Source organism: Stegodyphus dumicola, chromosome X2, assembly GCF_044657685.1.
Source record: "Stegodyphus dumicola isolate Sdum_Otavi_A_Nest chromosome X2, ASM4465768v1".
NCBI lineage: Eukaryota > Metazoa > Arthropoda > Arachnida > Araneae > Eresidae > Stegodyphus > Stegodyphus dumicola.
Window position 1 is genome coordinate 93,813,909 of NC_140781.1, and position 26,517 is coordinate 93,840,425.

The 26,517-nt window shown below is 32.1% G+C and overlaps 1 protein-coding gene across 3 annotated transcripts in view; it reads right to left on the reverse strand.

Moving 5' to 3' along the window:
• Positions 1-374: 374 nt before the first annotated feature.
• Positions 375-26,517, reverse strand: part of LOC118188517 (CD109 antigen-like) — a 219,487-nt gene continuing 193,344 nt past the window's right edge. For all 3 annotated transcript variants that reach the window (XM_035358967.2, XM_035358957.2, XM_085809276.1), the window contains 16 exons: positions 25,025-25,142; positions 24,780-24,893; positions 23,183-23,299; positions 22,454-22,582; positions 22,129-22,300; positions 17,786-17,986; positions 16,947-17,019; positions 16,013-16,193; positions 11,841-11,930; positions 10,361-10,538; positions 7,131-7,360; positions 6,336-6,497; positions 4,473-4,669; positions 4,055-4,229; positions 3,531-3,636; positions 375-2,084 (listed from right to left, as the gene is read on the reverse strand). In XM_035358967.2, coding sequence (XP_035214858.1) covers positions 1,897-2,084; positions 3,531-3,636; positions 4,055-4,229; positions 4,473-4,669; positions 6,336-6,497; positions 7,131-7,360; positions 10,361-10,538; positions 11,841-11,930; positions 16,013-16,193; positions 16,947-17,019; positions 17,786-17,986; positions 22,129-22,300; positions 22,454-22,582; positions 23,183-23,299; positions 24,780-24,893; positions 25,025-25,142 — 2,431 coding nt within the window. In that variant the 3' untranslated portion in view covers positions 375-1,896. The remainder of the gene's footprint in view (positions 2,085-3,530; positions 3,637-4,054; positions 4,230-4,472; positions 4,670-6,335; positions 6,498-7,130; positions 7,361-10,360; positions 10,539-11,840; positions 11,931-16,012; positions 16,194-16,946; positions 17,020-17,785; positions 17,987-22,128; positions 22,301-22,453; positions 22,583-23,182; positions 23,300-24,779; positions 24,894-25,024; positions 25,143-26,517) is intronic.

A 26,517-nucleotide genomic window follows, 5' to 3' on the forward strand; every position in this document is an offset into this window, starting at 1 on the left:
AAAACTGAAACATAATATATCCTGTGCTCCCGATGCAAAATTAGCAAAATTTTGCCCAAAATTTGAGGGGCGTTTAGTATTCAAAGTATTAGAGAAACAACATTGATTCTTAAAAATGCCAATGGTGAAGAATCAAAAGCCAACGGCGAACAGATAAAAAAATATTACGATCGTTCTGAAATGACTCTTCTTAAAGATTTATTGCAGAGTTCCACTGAAGCCGATGGTAGTAGATCTCGAAGCCAAGTACAGGCAGCGGCAGGCCAAATACAGCTTCTAGACGTGGTTTCTAAGAGGAAAGCCAACGGGACTCTGGCTAAGCAGCTTATGAGGCATAAAGCCAATGCGGGAAAGGAAAGAAAAAAGGAACAAGGCCAGGAGAAGGAGCTAGTGAAAAGAAAAAAAGACTGGAACAGTCTTCAACGCCGGTCAGCAAACAACAGGGTTGCCATCAGCGTTTCGCGGAAGGAAAGCCTCAGCACGCTACGAAGCAACGACAGCGGCCAAGTCAGCTGGTGGAACCCCTGGCCGCTGGCCATCACACATCAGAGGGTTCTCCACGAAGGCGAACAGGCAGCAAAACGTACGGTATCCCACCCCAGTCCATTGATAACGTGTCCGTCTCCATGATGTGTCCGCAGGGGAAGAAAAGACACCCGTCAGGAGAATAATTGCCCTTGGAAGTCAAGACGGATCGAGGAGCGTGACAACAAAAGGAAGTTCAAGCCTACATCTGAGGAACACCGGCCATCCAGACAGCAGCGTTTTGCAACTGCAAAGAACATTTCCGTCCTGGGAGGAATTTCGCCTCAAACGGATGAGTGAATAAAAGATAAGTAAAATTTAACTTTATTTTCAAGTATCCAGTACTGTTATGTTCAAAAATATTATAAGTGCTTGTTAAGAATTAGCTAAATATTATATTTTTAACATTTCTCTATTTTTCCTACATTAGCATTGTTTCAAATTATTTAAGACAACTGATTTAGATAAAATGCAAATAATATTGCAAACAGACTAACAAATAAATACATTTTCACATCTGGTGGTATAAACAAGCTATTTTATTTAAAAATGATATTTTAAATTCTAAGTGCAGTTATTCGCCCGGTATGTGAATTAATTTATATATATATACTGAAGCACGTTTACAGTGATGCGTGAAAATCAATTATCAACCCAATATAACGGCATAAAATAACTTAATTTATTTATATAAATAAAGATCCTGATAGAAACATTTTTTAAAATTAACTTTTGAATGAAATTTGCTAACTTAAAGCTCACAGAGCTTGTAAAATATGTGAAATGAAATCAACATATCTGAATAATATTACACATTGACATAAATATCATTGCATATTAAAATAAGTTAGTTTACAGTTTTTCATTTATTGTGTCACATTTAGACTCTCATTCACGAAATTATTCATGAATCTCATTCATGTTATTTTAGAAGGAGTACTCTTAGGTATTTCCAGTTTTCATAGATTTCAGGTGACATTTTTCAATGTGTAATATCAGTTTTAAAAGGAGAAACATGTTTTTTTTTACATATTTTCGTATACTCTTTTACATAGGAACATTAAAAAACTGCATGTAATGAAATAAATAGTTAACACACATAAATGTAACTCAGATATATTAAACAAAAATATGCTGCCTTCATCACATAAAAATTTTTTGTGAGATTAAAAACATGATTCCTTTTTTACAGAAAAAAATGAAAAATAAAAACGAGAGAAAGAACACATCTATTAAAAAAAATTCCTCCCTGAAAGATCTCTTTACTGGCACAAATAGGCAGTTTATTACCGCAATTTCATCGTACCTTTCAATGAAAATGAATAGTTCATGAATAAGTTGATTTAATCATGAGTATTTGGCATTTTATTTTTATAACTGAATTCTCGTCCTCAAAAATTTTCCTATCATTACCATAGCCACCAGGAGCATCCACTGAATATCAAGCCTGGCAGCGTAGCTGAAATATGGGCAGTATGGGCACTGATAAGAACCACAAACTTCACAGATATTCAAAACATACAACTCAAAGTCTTCATAAATTACTTCTTTATATCGCTCTGAAAGAAAGAAACAAACATTGAGCATTTTAAAAATTTTAAAACATTAAGGATGAAATCAATGGAAAGAATCTTCAACAAGGTAAAATTTACATGTGGTGTAGATGTTTGAAATTCACACAATTTAAAAATATAACAACAATATATTAGTTTTTTTTTATCAAAAAAGGACTATACTACTATAAAAATATGTGACCTTTTTTTAAGTATTTAAGAATACTTTGAAAGCTTAAAATAATATAACAGTAATGAACAGTTAATTCATACCAGCGATTCCCAGGCTATCCACCACAGAGCCTTAAGCAATCGTGAAATATTCCCGTGATGCACTTTCATAGAACTCATACCTTTTAGTCTTTGAGCTTTTAAAATCTGACTAGCAATGTCCTGATGCTACCGTAGAAATAATAGCTAAGAAACTATGCAACCGTTTCTGAAAAGCATTCGCTAACTTATCAAATGGTTTAAAATTTATTTTCAGTAAGATAATGCCAACAAATTCGTGTGGCTTCAGGGCCTTTTCAGAGCTCCCTCTGCGACAAAGTTCCCTCTAAATTTATTTTTGTCGAAGAAAATCTTGAGCTGTCTTGCAATAATATACTTTAAACAAAACTGGACAGCAGGAAACTTTTGGAAAGCATTAAAAAAAGAAAATTCTACAAAAAAGAAAATGACATCATATATAAGCAAAGTTGGATTTTCGTTTGTCGCGTTGAAAAACGCAAGAATTATAAAATTATAAATTTTGATTATGTGTTTCACTTTTTTTTTAATTTAACCAACTCATCAGCATCAAATGTAAACTGTAAATATTATTTAAGGCTAATGTTATTACTTTGAGCGCCATACAAAAATTCTGATACACTAAAGCCACAGCAAATCGAACATGTTTGGAAATCACATTTTAAATATAATTTACACAGATTTAGATTTGTGCGCATAACTACGTATATAAACTTCTTTATTTTTAACTATTAGTATTCTTCAACTTCCTTGGATACCCGAATATTCAGTGCGTGTCAAAACTGTTTTCATAAAATTATATACTTTATTTTGAGACAATTTGTAACTTTAAAACATTTCTAGGATCAACATTTAAGGAATCAAACCACCACAGTCCCCTTTTCTCAGCATCAAGAAATGATACTAAGCTATTAGGAATTTGATTTCAGAATTTGAAAAATTCTTCCGTTCTCGGTATGAAGCATTTTAAAAATTTTAAAACATTAAGGATGAAATCAATGGAAAGAATCTTCAACAAGGTAAAATTTACATGTGGTGAAGTTGTGAGAAATGATAAAAATCAACTTCCTTTTTTCATTAGTTAAATTTTTCTACATATTATGATCTACTTAAAGTGAAGTTATTTATTTTTCAAAGAATGAATTATTACATTATTAATATAAGCAAACAAAACATTCAATTAAATTATGACAGAAAATTTACCTGGTATATAGTAATCATATACTCTTGCTTTTAGGTACCTAGTCATATTTGCTACCGGATACCATCTCTGTATTGTGAAATTGACACACGACCAAGATGTGTCTAGCTGCAAATTGAAATAATTAAAAGATAAACACACACACACACACACACACACACACATATATATATATATATATATATATATAATTCTAACTTTAATATTCAATAGTCCATTAACTCTCTATTTTAATTTGGTTGCTTTCCTTTCCATCCTAAAACACTAATTGCTTAAAATAATCTTCTCTAAATTTCATCATTTCAAAATTAATCGCTAATGTTTTATAGACTTTCTATATATAAATTTACTGGTTACGTATATCAAAAATGAAAATAATATAAAGTTGGCTGTTACTGATATCATTATTAAAATAACTACGTCTTGCATCTACATAATTTCAACATTTCAAATTATTCCACATATGTAAATGTTACATAATTTTTAAACATATAAATTATGATGAATTTAAATTATATAAACTTACATAATCAAACATAAAAACGGCAGATTTGGGATATACACGCCCTCTCTGAAGACGAGGGACTGCTCTGCTATATACATATTTATCCATCTCAGGCTTATGAATAAAATAACCAGTAGGGAGGGATATTTCTACAACAGCTACACCACTTGTTTCGCTTTCTTCTGTATATGTCCATCTTACAAAATAAGAAAAATACTTAAGCATATATATATTGTAAACTTATCTTACTTTAGCGCATAAACTATTTTCTGTTATAATATTACAGATAAACATTTTAAAGTTTATTATATGATTTTACAAGTAAACATATTCAAAATTACAAGTGAATATTTATTACATAAAATTTCAGCTCACTAATTTTAATTTTGAGAAGTCTTTACTGATTATATCATACTAATATTCATTTCAGATAACTTACTTCGCACAGCTTTTAATATTCATATGAGATTTATTTCTTCCGTGGTAATAACTCTTCACATTTAAATCAAATGCTGGTACAGGCGGCTGAATGAGAAGAAACTCTTTATCCACATTATATTGAACATCCATTTGAAGGACAGATAAACCAGCCCCTTGAGCTAAAACTTCAGCATGGCCCCAGACATTTGGTGCTATCTATAACAGACAGAAATAGGACATATTAAAATCATATATTTTTAATGATGTAGGCCTATTCAAATTATATAGCCCAAGAAAAATTCTCTTAATTACATTTAACTTCGTCTAGTTGGGGGATCACAAAAATTTATTTTCAATTTTATATTATTGCATTCGTTATCAAATACGATCTTTCACAATTAAAAGACACATATGCTAAGCATGTTGAATTTTCCCTTTCCTTTTGCTCTCTATATTCATTAATCTCTTCTTAAGCAAGCTTTTACATATACACTCTTTTGCAAAAAAATCGAAGCACCATGATGGAAGTGGTTGTTTTTGATGAAATTGAATATGTGTACAGCTCATACACAGATAATAAAATGATTAAAAAATCAAGGTTATAGTACCTGTTCACGGCTCACAATCACCCATTGAGTGTTCAAATTAGTAGTTGGTCGAACCACTCCTGGTGGCAATGCATGCTTTAATTTGTCGAGGCAAGGAATGGCAGAGGTTCCTAATGTCATCCTGCGACACATTCTGCCAGACATTCATCAGTTGTTGTTCCAGATCTGCGATATTTTGTGGTGCCCGAATCTGGCGGCCTACCATGCTCCAGACATGCTCGATTGGTGAAAGGTCTGGTGACCTTGCTGGCCAAGGAAAAGTATCAACAGGACGGACACAGTCCAGAGATATGCGAGAGGTATGTGGCCTGGCGGAAAAGGGCCCCAGGCTGACGTGCCATGAAGGGTAATACAACCGGCTGTAGGATGGTATCAACATGTCGCTGAGCTGTTAAAGATGTACCGAGGGTGACTAAAGATGACATGCTGTGATAAGAAATAGCGCCCCAGACCATCGCACCAGGTGTCATGGCTGTATGCCTTTGTGAACAAAGGCTGATTGGGACCGCTGGCCCCGTCCTCTCCGGACATGAACACGGTGGTCCTCTGCTTCAAGAGTGAAGCGGGATTCATCTCTGAACACTATATGATGCCAGTCTGATGATCGGCTGCGACACCACTCCAGACGGATCTGCCTATATTGTGGGGTCAAAGGCAAACGTCTTAAAGGTATCTGTGAGCGTAACACCGCCTCAGACAAGCGTCGTGAGATGGTGAACGGTACCACAGGAGGTATATATGTGGATGTAGTGCGTTGAATAGTCGATAATGATACCAGTTAACAACGACAAACGCTGATACGTGATTTGATAACTGTTCTTTTTCTTTTATAATTTTTAATTTATGTAAATAAATCGTAATTTAATAATAACCGGACGAGTTTTAGTGATGCTTTTCTTATAGGAAAATATTAACTTTTTCCCTAAAACTTAACTAAATTTGTGAAAACAACATTTGTGAAAATAAATAAAACACTTTCCTTTAACCTTAAGGGTCAACGTTATATATACTTTAGAATACTTGTATTTATTTTAGAATTAGGATATTAACTCAAAACGTCAACCAAAATATCACATACTATTGAACGCAGTCATTAATCTAATGTTGGAGATAATACATCGAAAAAGCAACACTGTAAATAAGTGAGCTAAAAACAATCAATGTTTAAAATTTAAAAAGTACTGAACACTTGAAAAATTCACATATGGACAAAACATAACACATATGAATAATAAAATTTTGCATATATTTTCTCAACGAAAGATTATACTTACTGGTACTTTTCTTTGTTCTGCCAGATTATTAGTTTCAATAATCATTGAGTGAATAAAGCCAGCATTAGAACTGGACTCCACAGAAACTTTCATGCTTGTAATATCTCTCACATGAGTTCGAAAAGAATATTCAATTAGAGCTTGCATTGCCACAATTGTATCCTACAATAAATGTCATTTATTTATCTATTAAGCATTAATTATACTTACGTGTACTAAACATTTTGTGTAAACTATACTTATGTGCGCTAAACAATACTGCAGATTGAAATTACAATGTATTTTCAAGAAAACTTACAAATATGTTCCCGAATCAAAATTCTAAAATGTTTAAGGCATATCATGGATCAACCAATTTGTGCTGATAGTAGGTAAATGCATTCACAAATACACAAAACATTATGCTTTATTTGTTCAACTATTTAAGTAATGCTAATATTATCACATTTAAGGCATTAGGGTTTTAACATAACAGCGAAAATCCACCTAGCAAATAACCACTTGCAAAATTTATATTTTTCTATTTTCATCCGCTTATTTCTTCACACAAATTTTACCAGGAAAATGATAACTTCATAGAAATTATAAACTATTTATAATTTAGTAACAGGAAAGTAGTCATTATAGTTAATATTCAGAAATTATATAATAATAATGTAATCTCCAATTTAAATTCGAAATGAAAGATATATTCCTAATTCCATACGCATTAATTTCAAAGGGAAAATGCATGCAAATTTAAAAAACAGTTTAAGTGATACACTAAGTGTACTTAAAGCAGAAATAGAAGTATACCTGTGACGATATAAATGCCTCATCCGTTGTACGCATGGTATTCAACCATTTAACTATTTGGTCCTGGATAACACCATTATACCGCACATATATCAAAAGCGCATAAGCAGTTGCTTCAACAGCAAGAGAGTCATACTTATTTGGAAGGCGAGGCAGAATAAAAGGTCGCTGACTTTGATAGAGAATTTCTGATGAGATAATAGGTTCAGGGCTCCAGTAGACTAATCCCTCTATAAAAGATATTTAGTTTTTTTTTTTTTTTTTTTACATTTGCAAGGAAAAATTTATTTAAAAAATGAAAATTTTCATATTAGATAAATTGTAAAAAAGTTTTTTTTTTTTTTTCAAATAAATGTTTGAACTTACTCTAAATTAATTCAAGATTAATGCCATACTTTGAAATAAATAAGAAAAAAATAAGAAAGAAGTTAGAATAAGAAACGAATTCAAATGGTAATTTTAAAAAGAATAATTTAGTAAACAAATCTAAGGATAATTTTAATACAGAAAGCCAAGTAACAACTAAGTAAATACATAATTTATGCTAATTCAACAGAAAATTCAATCGTTTCATGTTGAGCTTTCAAAGTTGAGTATTTAATAAATCATACTAGATTAACAATTTGCATCATTTATTTTAATTACAGTTTAGTATCATACAAAACTTGGTAAAAAAAGTTATTTTCATTGGAATAAAGCGTTTAATCTTTAGAAGAATATAAAACAAATTTGGAATGTAATCAAGCCCTGATGCTTTAATAATATTCCTAATTTAATAGGAAGACCGGAAAGTAATGTCGTTTCTGCGCATGTCGACAACAACGTGCTAAGGGTAGAAGTGGAAGCAAATCCATGTCAAACACTCTTAACCAACCTTTGTCGACTATCCAAGAACATTTAAAGAAGAATGGAAAAATAAGCAAAGCAGGTGTTTAAGTCCCCCATAATATGTCCGAAAAGAACAAAGCCAACCTATCCCTCACATGCAACGTATTGCTTCAAAGGCACAATACAGAACCGTTTTTTTGAACGTTTGATTAGTGGAGAAAAAAAAATAAGTCCCATATGATAATCTAAAACTCAAAAAGCAGTTTTAATAGGGGTTACAAAAGGTTTACATCCCGAAAAGGCGCTTCTGGGTGTTTGATGGAGTATTCGCGGAATTGTCCATTTTGAATTGCAGAAAACTGGAAAAACTGTTAATGTAGACCTTTATTGTGAATAATTGGATCTAGTGAACCAATCTTTTAATCGAAAAATATCTGGCGATTGTCAACGGAAAAGGCGTTATTCTGCAACACGACAATGCAAGACCGCACTGTGCAAGACGAACACTGGAAAAATATGATAAACTGAGGTGGGAGGTACTGCCTCACCCACCATATTCGCCCGATATCGCACCCTCGAATTTCCATTTATTCCGATCCTTACAACATTTTCTTAGTGACTAAAAATTTGAAAATTTGGATGATGTCCAAAATGCCATCTCGAGATATTTTACTCAAAAACCAATTGATTTTTTTTCGGTTTAGGATTGAAATCGGCATACTAGATGGCAAAAGGTTTCTGATAACGAGGGTGATTATATTATTGATTAAAAATAAAAACTTGTTACAAATTTATTCGTTTGAATTTAATGTAAGAAAGCGACATTACTTTCCGGTCCCCCTATTATTTAAACCTAGATTAACTGAATGGGTGGGTGTCCGCCGGATACATCGCAGCAAAAACATAGCGGACAGAAACTTCGCAGAGAAAACAACGCAAGGCCGCAACGTCAGAGTACATATCGTGGGAGAAAAGAAAGCAAAGAGAAAACATTGTGGTACAAAATATGGTGGTCGAAAATAAAGCGGTTCAAAAACTTCGCAGTTTAAAAACATCGTTGTTGAAAATATTGTGGTAAAAAATAAAATACCCACAAATCATCGCACACATGCGTTTTTCAGGTTTTAAAAGTAAGTGCATTTTCGCATAATGATTTGGGAGCGCAAGAAGGAAAGTGGAATATTTTTACTTCTATATTTCATATTTTTGAATAAACTAATAACTTTTTCCTGAAAAAGTAAGAAGGAAACTTAAGCATTTAAAAACTAAAAAAGAACAGAAAATTAATGCAACTTATCGGGCATAATTTTAAATTTTCATAGTTAATTACAAATTTTATTAAATTTGTTTATAAAGTTTTACTGATACTGTTTCATGAAAAATACAGTCTAAAAATGTTTAGAAAAAGGAAGACGAATAACTGCATCAGGTTACCTCTATACAAACTGCTTACTTAATTATTAAATTATTTTCTTTCACGTTTGTTAATCTTTTATTGTTTTAGTGAAATGTATATCTTGTTTTGTTTCCTTTTTTTCTTAAAGTGTCGTTAACATTTTCACCTCTTTTCTTCTTGCGCTACCAAATCATTATGCGAAAATGCATTTACAATTTCTAAAACCTGAAAAATGCATGCGTGCGAAGTTATCGTCATGCAATGATTTATAGGTACTTTATTTTTACCACGATATTTTCGACGACGATTTTTTTAAACTGCGAAGTTTTTGAACCGCTTTATTTTCGACCACGATATTTTGTTTTCTTTTGGTTTATTACATTACGGCAAAGCACTCGAGAGCTATTTGCCTTAAGGGAGGGATGCCTTCGTGGATGACTTTTTAAGGTAAACTGGCTCATTATACATAGGGGGCTCATTATACATGGGCTCATTATACATGGGGAAAACTACGAAAACACCCGTGCAGCCAGCCCATTCGCGGGATTCGAACCGAACTACCAGTGTTCAGCGACGTTAACGCTCGGCCGCTGGTGAGCTCACGATATTTTGTACCACGATGTTTTAGAACTGCGATGTTTTCTTTTGCTTTCTTTTTTTCCCATGATGTTTTGTACCCTTACGTTGTTTTCTCCGCGACGTTTTCGCCTGCGATGTTTTTGTCGCGATATTTTTGGCTGTAACCGCATGGATGACAGGTGTCAGTCGTGCGCCTATCTTTGATTGGCACGCACTTAATTACGTGTCTAAGTCAGGGTTATTATGCGAAATTTCAAATCCAGATTAACTCTTCTGCATAGAAATTTTCTTAACAGATAAGCTTTTCATTATATTAAAAGAATAAACTTAACTATAAACTGTTTCTGCAGTAATATAATACTTACACATACAAGCATAAAATAAAATTTCAAGCTTATAAAACATAAAACGCAAGCTCATTACAAACCTCTTTCCCTTTTCAGACTGTCTAATTTATTAAAGCCAACTTCAGCTTCAACACTGCCAGCTTCCAAAAGAGCAAATGTTACTATAGCAACCTGATAAGGATCTTCAAGGTGACGCAGCTTTCTTTCCAGATATCTGACAGCTAAATTTTTTGCATTCGAAATTTCTACTCGTATGTTCTAAATTCAAATTAAACCAAATTAGAAATATACATATATAATTCCCACTTCTGCAGGTTTAAGAAAGAAACTTTAAAAACTTTAAAAAAGGAAATTTAAAAAATATATGTAAGATTTAGATCTTTTTCAAGAATGCAAAACAAGAAATAATAAAAGTTTGAAATGCTTTCTTAATATATGAAGGGTGTATAATGAATATTTCAGGGAAAATTGAAATATTTCATCTGTGTTTATAAGGTATTTCTCCCGCCTTTTGCGCATGCCTTCGTGGTGTGGTGGTCTGCACGCTGGGCGCGTATTCCAGAGGTCCACGGTTCGATTCCCGACGAAGGCGTTGCTAACTTTTCAATCTTTCTTGCCTGCTTCCAAAAAATACCTAATGTCTCTACATGTTTAACGAATATACCCTGAAGCATTCTGAAATTCCATTGACATAATGACAATTTTCAGTGCTACCGAATGTAATCAGTTAAGTGTCCCTTCAATAAATCTATAGGTAAAAGATAATACATGCTTTCAAGCTCTCATATTCTTCCTAGATATGATAGTTCTTTGGATGCAGCATATAAAAATAGGTTTAATATAAAAAAGGTAATGCAGTTGTTTCAAGATCTTAATAACGAAGAGCTTAAGGAATGATCCAATAGTAAAAATATATCAAAATGAAGGAAAAGACGTCTTCATTAACACTGCAAGAAGCTACAGCTGCAAACAGTGCTTACTCAATGACAAATTATATTTAATTTTTGTTAAATTAATATCTTTAAAATGCTTTGGATTTATTAATTTAGCAATTTAATAATTTTAATTAGATTATTTAATTTAGCTGTTTTAATTTAATTTCATAAATAAAAGTTTGAAATAAATTAGGTTTGATTCTGATAATTCAGTAAACTGAAAGTTTATTTATTCCTTCAACAGGAACGAAACTAATACAAGAATAGCTTTAAAATTTTTCCATTAAATGGCAGGATGAAGTTAGTTTACTTAAATATCTGAAATATCATTACATATTAGTATGACAAATCCATGTTTCGTTGTTCTAATCAGTAATTACAAGTTCTTCGTTTACAAATTATACTGAAATTTACCTATATACAAGTAAAACATATTTATGTATACACACACAATGTGCTATTTTCATAATTAGATGTACATTTATTTTTTATTTAGTCTTTTTAGATACAGGCATATGTCAAGCAGAAACCAATTCTAAATGCAATTATTTTTCCTAAAATAAAATAACTTTAATTCCGAAGTTGTAATAAAAATACTACACATAGAAAAGAGTAAAGTACTTACACCAGGCAAATCAGCTACGGTATTAAGAGTAATCAACACATGAGCAGTTAAAGTAATATTCTGATAATTGTTGTAGCGGTCTTTCTTACCCTAAAATTAAGAGCAGAAATTAATATAAAATAAATAATAATATATATGCTAATTTAAACATTTTTTTTAATATAAAAATCAAAAAACAAAATTCCTTTCAAGAAATTTTTTTAAATCTGAAAATGTTATAAAACGTTCAAAATTTTATTAATACTTCTATTCTTTTTTAAATGTGTGTATAGCATACGAGTCATTCTTTTTGCGACACAAAAATTCAGATTTTTGTTTAAAACTATTTTATTCCTAACATGACAAATACTGAAAAAGTAAAATAAAGAATTTATCTCCCCTTCCCCACTGAAAATTCAAGGGAATTTTAACACTAAATTCACACACACAAGCTTCATATATTTAAATTTTGAAAGGGATTATATGTCCTGGGGTGCCACATGTTTACAAAATTCACTTTCTGCACCTAACTTAGCTTTCTTCCCTCTTGTTGTGAAATAGTGTGCGATGTGAATGACAAGCATTTTACCCCTAGGCACACATACTATATATTCCTCACATTGTGTAGCATGACAGGGAGTTGTATACTTCCATCTGTCAGATGATTTAATTCCTTGATGCACATTTAAATTTTAACAATGTTCAACAAAATCTTGCATAGAACAAAACTTCCGATTATATAATTCATTTCAATAATAAAAATACTGAAGCGTGCATTTAGGTTCATAAAGACTGAATGAACACAGAACCGATACCAGCTTCATAAAATTTATTTTATCATAAGAGACAGTTCACAATTCTATAACTTTCCACAAAAGCAACAGTATAACTATTCACAGTATCGCACAATACAATCAGTAGTTACACTTTAAATTGCTAAGAATATTAAACAAAGCAATGCAAAGCGTATCTTAAGAAGCTAACCGGGAAATATCTCAGTACTCTGAACTCACACTACAGACAGCAGATGCTCTGTCAGCTCTTATGTAGCTCTTACGCAGGGGCCGAACAAAAATGTCGCCAAATAGTCGCTAAATGAATCTAGGGTTCCTCACCTATATAACCTTAGATGTATAAGTTTACTTCCTGCTTTAGATAAGTGCTTGGGAAAACTTTTTATTAACAGAATTTCCTGGTATTTCCACCATGGAGACCTTCTTTCTGGTAATCAGTACGGTTTTACACCTCAAAGAAGTTCTGAAGACGCTCTTTCACGCTTGAATGAAAGTGTTCAAAGAGGTAAAAAGAAAACCTTGCACACTATTTTGGTCTTTTTGGATATTAAGGGCGCCTTCGACTGCGTGGTGGCCTTGTATTCTGAATCTTCTCTAAAAAGTGAAACTTCCAATGAATATTTTTTCACTTGCTGCTGACTTTTTAAATGATTGGACGGCCAAACTGCAATTGGGCTTGGCTTCTGCAATCCGTCACCTTAAAAGGGGTTGCCCTCAAGGCTCAGTTTCAGGACCTACGTTTTGGAATATTATTATTAATGATCTCCTATCAAAACTGGAAAATCTTGCTTGTTGTGATACTATAGCCTTTGCAGATGATGTCTTGTTTTGATTCCAGAGTAGGGACCTTTCTGCTACTTTTTTACAGGCACAAGAGACTTTAAATCTCGCCTCCGACTGGTCAAGAGTTTTTAAATTAAACTTTAATCCTGATAAAACCAGGCTTATGATTATTTAAAAGCGAAACATCTGTTATGATGCATTTCAGTTATCTCACGATGGCCCCCCTTTGACTGTGGTAAAGCAAATGAAATATCTTGGGCTTTTTTCTTGATTGTAAATTTTCTTGGAAGCAACACCTAACTTATGTATCAAAGAAATGTGATAAATTACAGCGTGGATTAAGTCGTATTGCACGCAACACATATGGTATTAATTTCAACGTTCATTCGCTCATCTATAAACAAGGAATTGCACCCTTCATTATGCATGGCTCTAAAGTCTGGGGTATATCGCTCAAGAAGAAGATAAATTATAGATATTTACGACGCGTTCAAAGGCGGATACTTCTGCGGGTCATATGTGGATATCGTACCGTTAGTTATGAGTCTGTTTAGTCACTTTCAATTTAGAATTAGAGATGAATGTACCGCTTTTATAGCTGAACTTTTATGCTTAAACTTCGCAATCAAATGAGTCTCTGAACATAATAGTGCTGTTTCTTACTCTCTCATTTGTACTGATTCCCTTTCATCCTTGGAGATCTTAAAATGTAATTCTTCTTCTAATAATATCATTTTCGAGATTAAAAAAGAACTGAAAAACCTAAAAGATAAAAATATTTCGGTTGCATTTTCATTTGTTCATGGTCGTATCATATTCATTTGTTCGTGGTTCGAAACGAACGAGCCGATTTCCTTCCTAAGACTGCGACTAAGCGGGAAATTGACACTTTTGTCAATATCCCCAATTCCTTTTATAGGAAGGTCAGGTATGAAGGTATTGTGGAGTCATGGAATCACGAATTCATTAATTCAAATAAAGGGAGCTTAACTAAGAGATTTTTCCCTTCTATCAAAATGAGATTATCATGTCATCACCTCTTCACAAACTATAAATTAACCCAATTTCTTACTAGCCATGGAAATTTCAAAAGTTATTTGAACAGATTTAAGTTGAGCCCCGAGTCTGTCTGTGATTGTAGCCTCGGTGGCGAGGAGAATGTTGAACATGTGCTTCTTCTATGTCCTAAATATGACAGCGTGAGAAAAGTCTTGAAACAGGGACTGAAAAATTTTAATATTAACTGGCATCCAGAATTTTACCAATTTATTTCCTACAGAAGTGCTTTTAACACTTTTTGTCAATTCATTGTAAAACTTTGTAATCATCCTTAATTTTATTTCAGTTTTTTCTTCTGTTTATTTTGTATTGTGTTTCATACTTACTTCTGTAAGCCCCATGTGATACTATGTGGTACATGGGGAACTTATTGTGTTTCTTTAATAAAAAAAAACAATGGTCGCTAAGTTTGGCGACTAGTGGGGATTTCTCGCCAAATTACCTGAGATAGTCATTTACTATCTCGGTAATTTGGCGAGATTAATTTCATGTTAAATAGACTTGCCCCTGTATTCTTACTTTTCCGTCCATAGTATCGTCTCTTTAGATTTTCCATGTTACTTTAGACAGAAAAATACAAGAATTTCACATATAACTGAAATAAAATCATCCATCTATGTACAAAATTTGTAACAATATTATTAAATTAACTATGTTCTTTCTTGAAACAAGAAAAAAAAGTTTTTTTTAAGTGTTCTTAACTACATTCTTTTCTTCATAATAAAACAACTTTTTCAACTAGTACTAGTCTCCCAGTCAGAAAGTTCTAAATTAAAGCAAAGAAACCATTTTGTTTTGATAAAGCTTTTGTTTGAATTTGTTTTGATAAAGCTACAGAAAAAAAAACTATGTTTTGATCAGCATTCTTTTTTAAAAAATAGTTCTATATCTGCTTAAATATATTAGTAAGCAGAGTTATAAAAAATAATAACAGAAATTTATTTTAATTGGGTTTTTTTCTATTTCACTGGCAAAAAACACCAAAAAGTAATTAATCACAATCTGTAGTTTGCTCCAATCTAAGATTTCACTTTGCAGTAATAATTATTCAAATCTCACAAGGAAAACATTGCATTTTGTTCAAAATCTGCATTTTTACAATAACAACAGAGAAAAACTAAAACAATATTGTAAATGTTTCTAAATTCTCTTCTGATATGATGTTCTTTGGACAGGGATTAATTATCTCATGTGGCATCCAGAAAGGCCTACAAATTGTATTGTAAATATATATTTGATTTATAAATACTCATCTCAATTCAGTAAAACAAATTTCCTACATATTAGGATCGCTTTAGTAAAGATGAGATATCCATCATATAACAATAACATGATTAATCATTTAACAATAACTCATGATTTTTTGTTAAGGTAATAGCAATTATCAAATTTCAAAGTACTTGAAAGAAATACTTCATTATCAATGCATTACTTCTTTCATAACTATGCCTCTTATGTTATACCTTCAAATCATCAATTAACAAGATAACAAAACTTGATTTATTATATGTGAAGAAACTGCAATTAAAAAAAGACAATATAATTGAACATGTTTACCAAAACGTTCACTTTCCGATTCCACGGTTGTTCACTTATTTCGTAAAATGATCCTTCCTGAGTTTGATGTTTCAGAATGAATTCCATTGTTCTTACTAACATATCTGGATCAATAAAAAGATAATTTTCCCAATCTGGGTACTGAGCCATGCGAAAAACCCTTGCACAATAAGCAGTTAACCTGTAACAAGACAAAATAACAAGATAATTCATATAAAAAGACAAGAACTCTGTTCAGCCGAATATCATTTAAATGCAGCAAATAAACATATGTGCTTAGGTAGGATCTCTTGCACAATTCATCCTTTTGGATAAATTGCAACTAAATGTGTGGTGCGACTGGTATGTAAGCTATTTAATAATTACAGAACATGCTAATTGGATTATTTAGATTACAATAAAGTATGTGCGGAAAGCTCAGGAAAGACCTGGTAGATAACCTTTTAAGGGAAAGTCTCGTTTTCAAATTGCGCATGCGGAAAACCACACAACATGTTGCACTTGCTAGAAAGGCATCTTTCGCTCACACGATTTTTGTAATTTTCACAAAGATATATTCAGACAGTTCGGAAGTTTATTCCTGAGCTACAAACTGTTCAAAAAAGGTTGTAAAATCTTAAAATTTAGAAATATAAATTTAATTCAGTTTTCTACGTTTTCTACAAAATTTAGCTTTTATTCAACCTTCTAATAAGTTAACTTATGGTTAATACTCTAGGCTGTCGATAAAAAAAGAGATTGATTTCAATTAAGATGAATATTCAAAGAAGCTCAGAACATACTTTAGGTTTCAGTCTAATAAGTTTTTAACACAATGATATAAGAAATCAAACCAAAATACTACAAGCCATATTTCAAAACGGAAAATGGAAAGATAAACTACTTGTGTAAAAAAATTAATAACAATTTATACGAAAATATAGTTATATCTTACCATAAACTTGGTTGTTCACCTTTAAACATTGTAAAGGCTCCATTCTTATAAAACACAGACTGGTAAACATAAGCTAAGTAGAAAAATGTATGTATTATGAGCACTTCACAAGCACACACTCATATGTGTATATGTTACCGTGAAAGACCGAAATTGGAGAATGTCGACTTTCACCAGAGAATGTCAGCATTCACCAAATACGTCGGTGAAAGATCGAATATTGCATTATATTCTTGTACATTCGGACCCTCACCGGTGTATGTCGACAATCACAGACATGCTCTGGTGTACGTCAAAAAGAGAGGCGTATATATACACGCTGTCATTGCAAAAACAAGTGTTCCACAAATAAATGCAGGTGTAAAAGCAAGGGCCTCTTGTGCAATTCAAAGGGCCATAGTAGTTTAAGTTGTTGCAATAAATAAGATTTGAATCACATAATTTAGTAAGTTTTTAACTTCTATTATTTTCCTTTCTCATTTTGAATGTACTGTTATTTTAAGTTCTTATATTCTTAAGTTCTTATTTTAAGTCTCAATGCGTTTCTTTGCAACTGAATTACAGAGAAGAAAATATAATATTCTTATATGTTCAACATTCACCATTAGTACATGGTGAATGTCGACATTTACCGGTGTAAGTCAGAAATAAGAGTATTTGGAAAATATTTCGGACGTACACCAAGCGACTATGTGAATGTTGACATACACCGGTGAAAGTTACGACATTCTCCAGATTTCGGTGTTTCACCGTAACATACGAGTATATATACACATGCGAAATAATTAAATAAAACATAATAATTTATAATAAATTAGATTAAATATATAAAGACGTACCCTTATTAAGATATTCTAGCATTCCTCGCATTGTATCCGAGCGCAGCTGATTAGTAAGCCTAAGGTAAGTAAGAGTATACAACGTATACGCAAAATCAAACATGATATGTTCTCCCGATTTCACCGGCTCTGCTACTCTCAAAGCTCTTAACCCAATAGGAGATGCTGGATCAGTTGGATAAGGAGCTCCAACAACATCACCTGACATAAAATACACTACATTAAACTATTGAAAAAATAAAATTAGACAATAATATTAAAAATAATAATTCATTTTATATTTAATGCACAATTTTACATACCTTAATATACGTACATTATTTAATGAATCATAAACTACAGGGTTATTCTAAAATATCTGGCAAAAAAAGTAAAGAGGCCCAATTAAGCAGATTTTGTAATGAAATATGTGAGCGAAAATAACATGAAGTGGTAGAAGGCGCTGTTGAGATACATATACGAAAGTCTTCTAGCATAAATCACCGTTCCATGTGGCCATTCCATCACCAAATAAATGTGGAATTTGGCGACATGCATTTTAGGGCTGTGGGCAAAAACGGAGCAGCTACTCAAAGGATGTTTAGAAAACCATTTCAGAGTAGACAACTACTAAATCCCTGCATGCTAGAGTGTATAAATCGCAGCTGTGAATTTTGTGTTACGATTGGAGGTCAAACCGTCTAGCACATATTATAATAAAGTTGAACTATTAAAATATCTTTTTTTTTATTTTACCTGCCTTTTAACTTACTTGTTGTTCAACCTACACCTTACGTGTCAGCACTTACATGCACCATTTCCACGCACACATTCCATTACAAAATTAGCTTATTTCATTCCCTTCTACTTGACTTTACAATTTTGTCAGATATTTTAAAATCCCCTTGTAGAATATGAAAATTTTAAGAAAAATATTTAAAAATTCAGCAGTTTAATAAATACCTTACGTACCTTCGGTTAATAAGAAAATAACTGTTTAATGTTTCCAGTTTACTTATTTTTTTCATCACCTGCATGCACGCACCATCAGTTCCTTTGGTGTCTCACTTTCTCCCCTTTTTTAAGTTAAATGATCCACATCCCACTCAGGTGTAGTCTTAATATCCCCTCCTTTGTAATTTTTTAAACACTTCTTTTTCACAAAAACACAGAAATTATGTATGCTAGGTTATGCTAGTTATGCTAGGCCTAGCATATGCTAGGTAACCTAGCATAATTAATCCTATACACATCCAGAGTGCAATTAAACAGTCTGGGGGGGGTCTTACAGCACTCCTTGAAGGATGCTCAAAAACTACTTTTCTTAGATTTAGGACTTAAAAACTCTGAGTGGGGAGAAGTATGGAATGCTTTTAGCCTCTAGACTAATCCTTGTGACACTAAGCAATAATCACACCCTCAATATATCTGTCCGTTACATTAGTAGCAGGGAACTTATCAATAGTGTGTTAAGAGCTCTGTAATTAATATGTATATATTGATGCTCTCCACTTTAAAATCTTTTACAGATACAAACAAATCTGTTCTCAAAAAGCGAAATTTGTTCGCAGTCGAAAAAAAAAATAAATTTTGAGAGATTTGCTAAAATAAAAGCCTGCTATGCATGACGCCATACAATGTTATTGCTTTATTTACAATGTAAGAAAGGAAAAACCTGCTCAGAAAAGTTAAGAAACATATTTTCTTAAGAAAGACAATTCCGAAATTGGTGCTGCTTGCCCATCTAATATGTCACCTCACTTCTCATACGCCCACCAGTGGCCAAGCAGTAATTTCGCCGAGTACTGGTAGTTTGACCTGGGTCCAATTCCATAGGAACGGGTTAGCTGCATGGACGTTTTCGTAGTTTTTTCTAGGTTTAACGTGGATGCGAGCCAGTTTCCTTTATACAGTCCTCCACGAAGGCATCCTTACTCTTAGGCCGATAGTTCTAGAGGGTTTTGCTATATTCAAACAAACCCAGCCACTTATCATATAGCCTTCTCATCAGAAATTGTCCCTTTTACTTGTTGATGAGTCTTCAGAGGATGAATCAGTTGTTGACTCATTCCCATCCATGTAATGATCTACTAGTTTCGTTCTCACCTCATACACATATGCCTCAAAGACGGCAATCCAAGTTACGTACTATATAAGAAAGTAATTATTTATTTATAATTTTTTATTCATAATATACTGTACCTAAAATTTGAAATATACAGGATTATCAGGAAAATCATCCATTTGTAAAATTTAATATTTTCCATAATTACAAACAGGAAATTATAAATAATATGTTACTATGAAGAAATGAGATTAAATCTTTTTCACAAGTGCTCGATATGACTTCCTTAATCACCCGTATAATATCATTGCGATATGCCATTTCTTGCCAGATCGTTGTAATGTTTCACTATTAACTGCTTTTAAATGCATTGTTTATGTTCAGGCAAACTTGTAGGCAACGGTAGTATGAACACAAGATCTCTGACATATCTCCAAAGGAAGAAGTCACATAGAGTTAAGTCTGGTAACCTCGAAAGTTAGCTATGCAGGACCAAACATAGGCTGTACTGCGACCAATCCGAAGGTGTGGTAGTTCTCTGTTTATAAATTTACTAACCTCTTTATGGCAATAGGGCGGTGCACCATCTTGTCGAAAAATGAAATTTTGCATGTCTTCCTTCAGCTAAGGGAAATGCCAACTTTCCAACCTACCGAAGTAGATACCTCTCACTGATTTTTCGGCAAAATCGAATGGTCTGTAAACCTTTGATAAAGATACTGCAAAAAAAGACATTTACTTTTGGGAGTCCCTTATATGTTTTATGTAGGTATGGGGGTTTTCGATCCCTACATTCGCACGCTATGGCAATTTACTTTGCCACTTAAATTAAAGGTAGCTTTATCACAAAATATAAGTTCATTGCAAAACTATTCGTCTTCCATAGCTTCATACGTGAAAAGGTAGTAGTTGGGATGTTGCAACTCGTCACTAGGCTTCAGTACTTGCATGCTTTGCAATCTGTAACGCTTAAAATGTAATTTTGTTCTCAACACAACCCAAACGGTAGACTGAGATATCCCTCTTCGGAATGGGTAAAATGTCTCTCATAGGCTTTCAACATTCCCTACTGAAACACTTGGTTACTGTGTAATTTTGTCCTTACCCAGGTTCCTGGAACTGGTTGTAAAAGATTCTGATACTCTGAGATGTTGGTGCTTAATTTGTACGGTACTTTCTCCTAAATTCACGCTGTCAAAATTTCAAAAACAGCTTAATGACAAAAGTGTTGCCACCTATTGCGAAAAGACAATGTTACAAACTAAAACATTAAGATTTTTCCTATACAATGATATATACATTATAGTTTTCTATTTGTAATTATGGGAAATATTAAATGTTGCAATCGCATGATTCTTTCCTTATAACCTTGTTATTTATTTATTTTTAGCATTTTTAATTGTTTATTTGAAAGTATTTATAGACGTTATCTCATGAACATTATTAGGAGATATGCATAGAGAACCTAGTAGCATTTCACAAAAAATCCCAGTTATTTATTTTCCTTTTTCTAAGCATATTTAAAGTGTATTTTTCATAAAAAATAATCAGTGAAACTTTATAAAAAAATGTTAATTTATTAATGACCCCTGTTAATTAACTATGAAAATTTAAAACTCCATTAAGTTCTGTAAGTCACATTAATTTTGCACTCATTCCGAATTTTTAAATGCTTAAGTTTCCTTCTTATTTTTTCAGCAAAAATTTATTAGTTCGTTCAAAACTATTAAATGTATAGAAGTAAAAGCCCTCCCAAATCATTTTTTGCCACAATATTTTCGACGATGATTTTTTTAAACTGCGAAATTTTTGAAGCACTTTACTTTCGACCACGAAATTTCGTAGCACGATGTTTTAGAACTGCGATGTTTTGTACCACGAAGTTTTCGCCTTACGGTGTTTTCTAGTCAACGTTTTCGTTAGCGATGTTTCTTGTGGACACCCTCAAATCATGTGATAATTAGCAATGCCCTGACCACAGCATTTGGCCCACTTTCATCAAATGCTGACACAAGAAATAAGTCAGGGTGAAGTACATAAACTATATTTACTTGCCTTTTATTAGAGGTTATACAGTAGTTATTTATCAGCTGATATAAAAATTTGCATTTCCTATTCAGAAATTTAATCCATTAGTTCAAACAATTGTAAATTTTACAGAACAATAATTCACTGCAGTACAGTATCCATTGCTTTTTATCAGCATTACATTATTCTTTTCAGTTAGTTTTCATTTTAAGTTACCGATGTATTTATAGAACTGACATGATTTATTTTAAATACTAATAAAAGAACATACCAATCAGTGATACACTTGCTTTAGGAGAACCAAAGATGTAATGTCTATATGTTTCTACAAATGGTATTATAGGATCTTCTGTCACATTAACATCCAAATAGCGTATCATATAGGCTTCATTTCGCATATCTAGCAGCAGAGATGTATGTCGATGCACAGGAACTCCATCAGGCTAGACACAACAAATATTGAATTTCATTGAAATCTCATACTAAAGGAAAAAGAAGTACTTTACAAGCTCAAACAATACAGTACCATCATAATAAGGATTATATTACTACATAAATTCTCATATCAAACTAAATTACAAAAAGGTTAAACTTACAGAAACATTTATAGTCATTGTTGCAACATCTTTTGCAACTTGTGTTCTTCCAATAATAGTCACTTCAATTTCTCCAATTTTTGTAGCAACAATAGGAATGTGAACAAACACATGGCTAACAGGTTTTACCTAAGCAAAATATACAGCAACATAACCAGCAAAATAATACTTTTAGATAATAATAAATAGGATGCAAATGTAAATAGAAAAAGAGTTAACATCAATAACTTTAAGCATTCTATATTTTACATACATGAAGAATTCTTAACTTCTGTAGTTTCCTAAACTCAGTTTCTTCGCTTATCTCAGAATCAGTATTTCACCATAATCTTAATAATCACTCTTCAAACACTTTTTATGGAAAAAATGTATCTTTGGTCAGAAAAGTAGATTTCGAGCATTTCAGTTATGTATTAGAAACATTCCCAATTATTTTCCTGCTAATAATTTAGACAGTAAGAATTAATTTTCTCTAAGCCTACATTTCATAGCTTTCATCATAAAGACAAATAATTCAACTTTTTTCCTGAATTTTGTTGAAAATATACAGAAATAGTTTTAATGTAAAAACATGCTTTTAAGTTTGTGGGAAGATATATAAATATAAACTATTCTTCACATAAATTTGTGTTTGAAAATTTGGATTTAAATTTGGGTTTATTTAAAAAAAGTCAGATTCATACACAATTTCTATAAAAAACGCGGTTACCTATTTTTTCATAAACCTACATAAATAAGATGCTGCCATTCTCCACTGGCTGTTCTAGGGTTGTAGGAAGAAACAATACCAAGAGGTTCAACTTGAACAAAACGGTAATCATCAGAACCAGCAAGAATGATTTCTGCCTGCAAGTAAATTGTAGGAACTTTTATCGTTAGAAACAATGTTGTGATATAAATACATTATATATCATGAAGAAAATTATTAAATTTTTATACAGAATTTGTACATAACAGCTAAAAATGAACTGGAAATATATTCAACATGATATTCATACTTTTCATTATTTGTTCTTAACATAATTATAGCTCAGTTGTGGTGGCAGTTTTACTGCAGCATATATTAGAGTAAATGCAATTATAACTTTAACTATGAAAATCATGCAGATTAACTAGTGCTAGTAAAAGCATACTAGTAGGAACTAGTCTGGTTATTTTAAAGTTCAATATTATTTTCTGGGCTAGGCAGCTGCAAACATACTTAAGGCAATATCATTTAATTAAGACAAATTTAGTCTTTTAAAATTTAGCATAAACTTTCCAAATAATCTGAATTTTTTTCCTTTAAACAAGATAATACAAGTAATCCATTTTTGTTAGGTGCGTTCTAAAAAGAAAAAAGAAACTTTCATCAATGACTAAATACAATTAAGTATCTGTAAGAATTGTACAGAACTATTAAAAGGAAATGTAATTTTTCTATTCACAGCAGCAAATAAAAATATTAATGAATCTCTAGCTTGATTAATCTGGCATATAGCTTTCCCTGCCCAACTCCACTGATTCACAGATATCTTCATTTTCAGCTTCTTGCCAGATTAAATCGTAACCATCAATCTATGATGTTGGAAATCCCAGGTTCTTAAAAAGTTTTTTCAGTTATCATTTCTGTATCTGTATGATCACTTCACATTTTCTTCAAATATTCAGCCACTGTATTTTACCTTTAGACATCAGTCTTGTTACCCCAACTATAGACTCTGCATAAATCCTGTTTCACAAGGAAACATTCGCAAGAAATAATTTCAAATGAAGTCAGAAAACGTACAACTTCTAATATGCAAACCAAGTTATGCATTTAGCAAAAATCAGCTGTTGAATTACAGCTGAAACACTATAAACAATCATAAAAATCATAAAAATTATCATTTTCATTGCTAAATTAAAAAATATACTTGCCAGTCAGGCAAGCAAGTTTAAGCAGCTTTTAATATGCTGATAAACAAATTATGAAATTTTAAAAAATTAATATTGTTTTCAGCATCTTATTTGGCAGCGCAGACATATTTCAGTCAATTTTGATTTCATATACAAGTGAATATTTCTACAGTATATTTATTATATTATCAAAATTAATCAATGATGTTATGTCTCATTAACCGCACATAAAACTTTAAAGTTTTGTCGTATACATGAATCATGCTTTTGAATTACGTAAATAACTTCAAAGATTCTTCAAAATGTATAGCAATTAAGTTAAATATTGAAAAAGAAGATAAAATATGAAGGGAAAATAGGAATTTATAAATGCAAAATAATTTACGAAAACAGCTTTTTAAGAACTGTAAATATATTCAAATAAAAACATCTATTAAAAAGGCATAACCTTTATTTCAATAAACTGATAGTTGATAACTGAAACTCGAAGTCCTATTTGCTCCCCAATTGATGCTTCTTCTGGACCTTCCACATTAATAAAGAAAGGCTTGGTTGAATCAAACTGAAATGAAATTTTAAAAATTAACATAGCTTGGAAATTCTGAAGCAATTATCCAATCCATATGTACAATTTGTTGTGAAAATAACCAAAACATAATACTTATATAAACACATGATATAGAAAAAACTTACTATTATAGGTTCAGGTAATATATGAAGTCCATAGACTCTGTTCATAGCTACAGCATTAATAAAATATGCCGATGGACCTTTCGGAGCAACAGTAGGAACATACTCTTCTTGATCTTCCCTAGAAATAAAATATTTATTGCTTCAGAAATCAAAAATAAAAATTCTAATTTAAAACAAAATGTATTAATTTAAAACATATGTATTATACATATGACAACGTAGGCATGAATTAATTCAGAGTTTTAAATAAATTCACAACATTATAACGTTGCGCGCCTCCCACTTGCACACAACCAAGAGGTGACTGTGAAAACTTGTATAAAAGATAGAGCCTTGTGAAGGGTTTAAGTCCCTTTTTATTCAACGTAATAAATTACAATTGCGTCCTCTTGACGCTTACAGACTGTGCCAGCTTGGCAGTCAAATAAAAATAATAACCTGAAAAGAAAGTAAAGACAAGATTCTAACTACGAGGCTCTCTAAAATAACTAACTCACCGCGTTTTACAATACCGCTGCTAATTCAGCAGACTTGAAGCTCACTGGAACGATTACCACTACTTCCCGCCAAGCACATAGGCCGCAACGCGGGGTTCTTCAATTCTCGCTAACTACCTCCGCGCTCGCTAAGTAAGAATATCACACACCGAACTCGTTTCCTTGCTATTTAACTCATACTACTTCCGCTGATAATTTGAATCCTTGCGCGTTCTACTAAAATTTACATATTCTGGCATTGGCAGTTCCAGGGGAAAGTAAGGCTTGACAGGAAAGATAGTTTAAACTTAAAATAAATGTTAGTTAAAATAAATATAAACCCTACATTTGCCGCTGCCAGAATTTGGAAAACTTGGAAGCAGGTCCTACAAACGACCTGTTGTAAGTTTCTATAATTCTGAACTAACTGGGGAGAACCTCGTTTACACAAAAAAAAAAAAAAAAAAATCTTATGTAACAATTATACTAAAATTCTGTTGCTCGTTACAAAGCTTTCTTCTTACAGCAACTTTTCCTGGACTTCATCAATCAATCTTGGTCTTTCCTTCCAGCATCTGGAAGGAATAAGTATCAGTATCTTTCTACATACATTGTAATTTACACTTTCTTGACACAATAAATTTTTGTTTTTAAACGTTTCGTTTTTCTTAGTTATTGCTTACTTCACATTCATTCAATTTTTCAAGCATTAATTTAACTTTACCCTGGCTCTCCACCGTGTGTGGTGTCAAACGGGAATATTCGTGTTTTAGTCTTACAACACTTCCCCTAACCACCATGATTTGTTAGAATTCAACGACCAAATAGACACACCTTACTCGACATTCTACAACTCAATGAACTACTTTAATATTCTTAAAAATTCAAATGTAGGTGGAGAACCCTACAAAACACATTCATTCTAACTTCCCCCTCATTCATCTTTAAACATGCAGGCTTTCGCTCTAAAGCATGACTTTACAGTTTAATACTTAAATTTTGACTTCATTGCTTTTA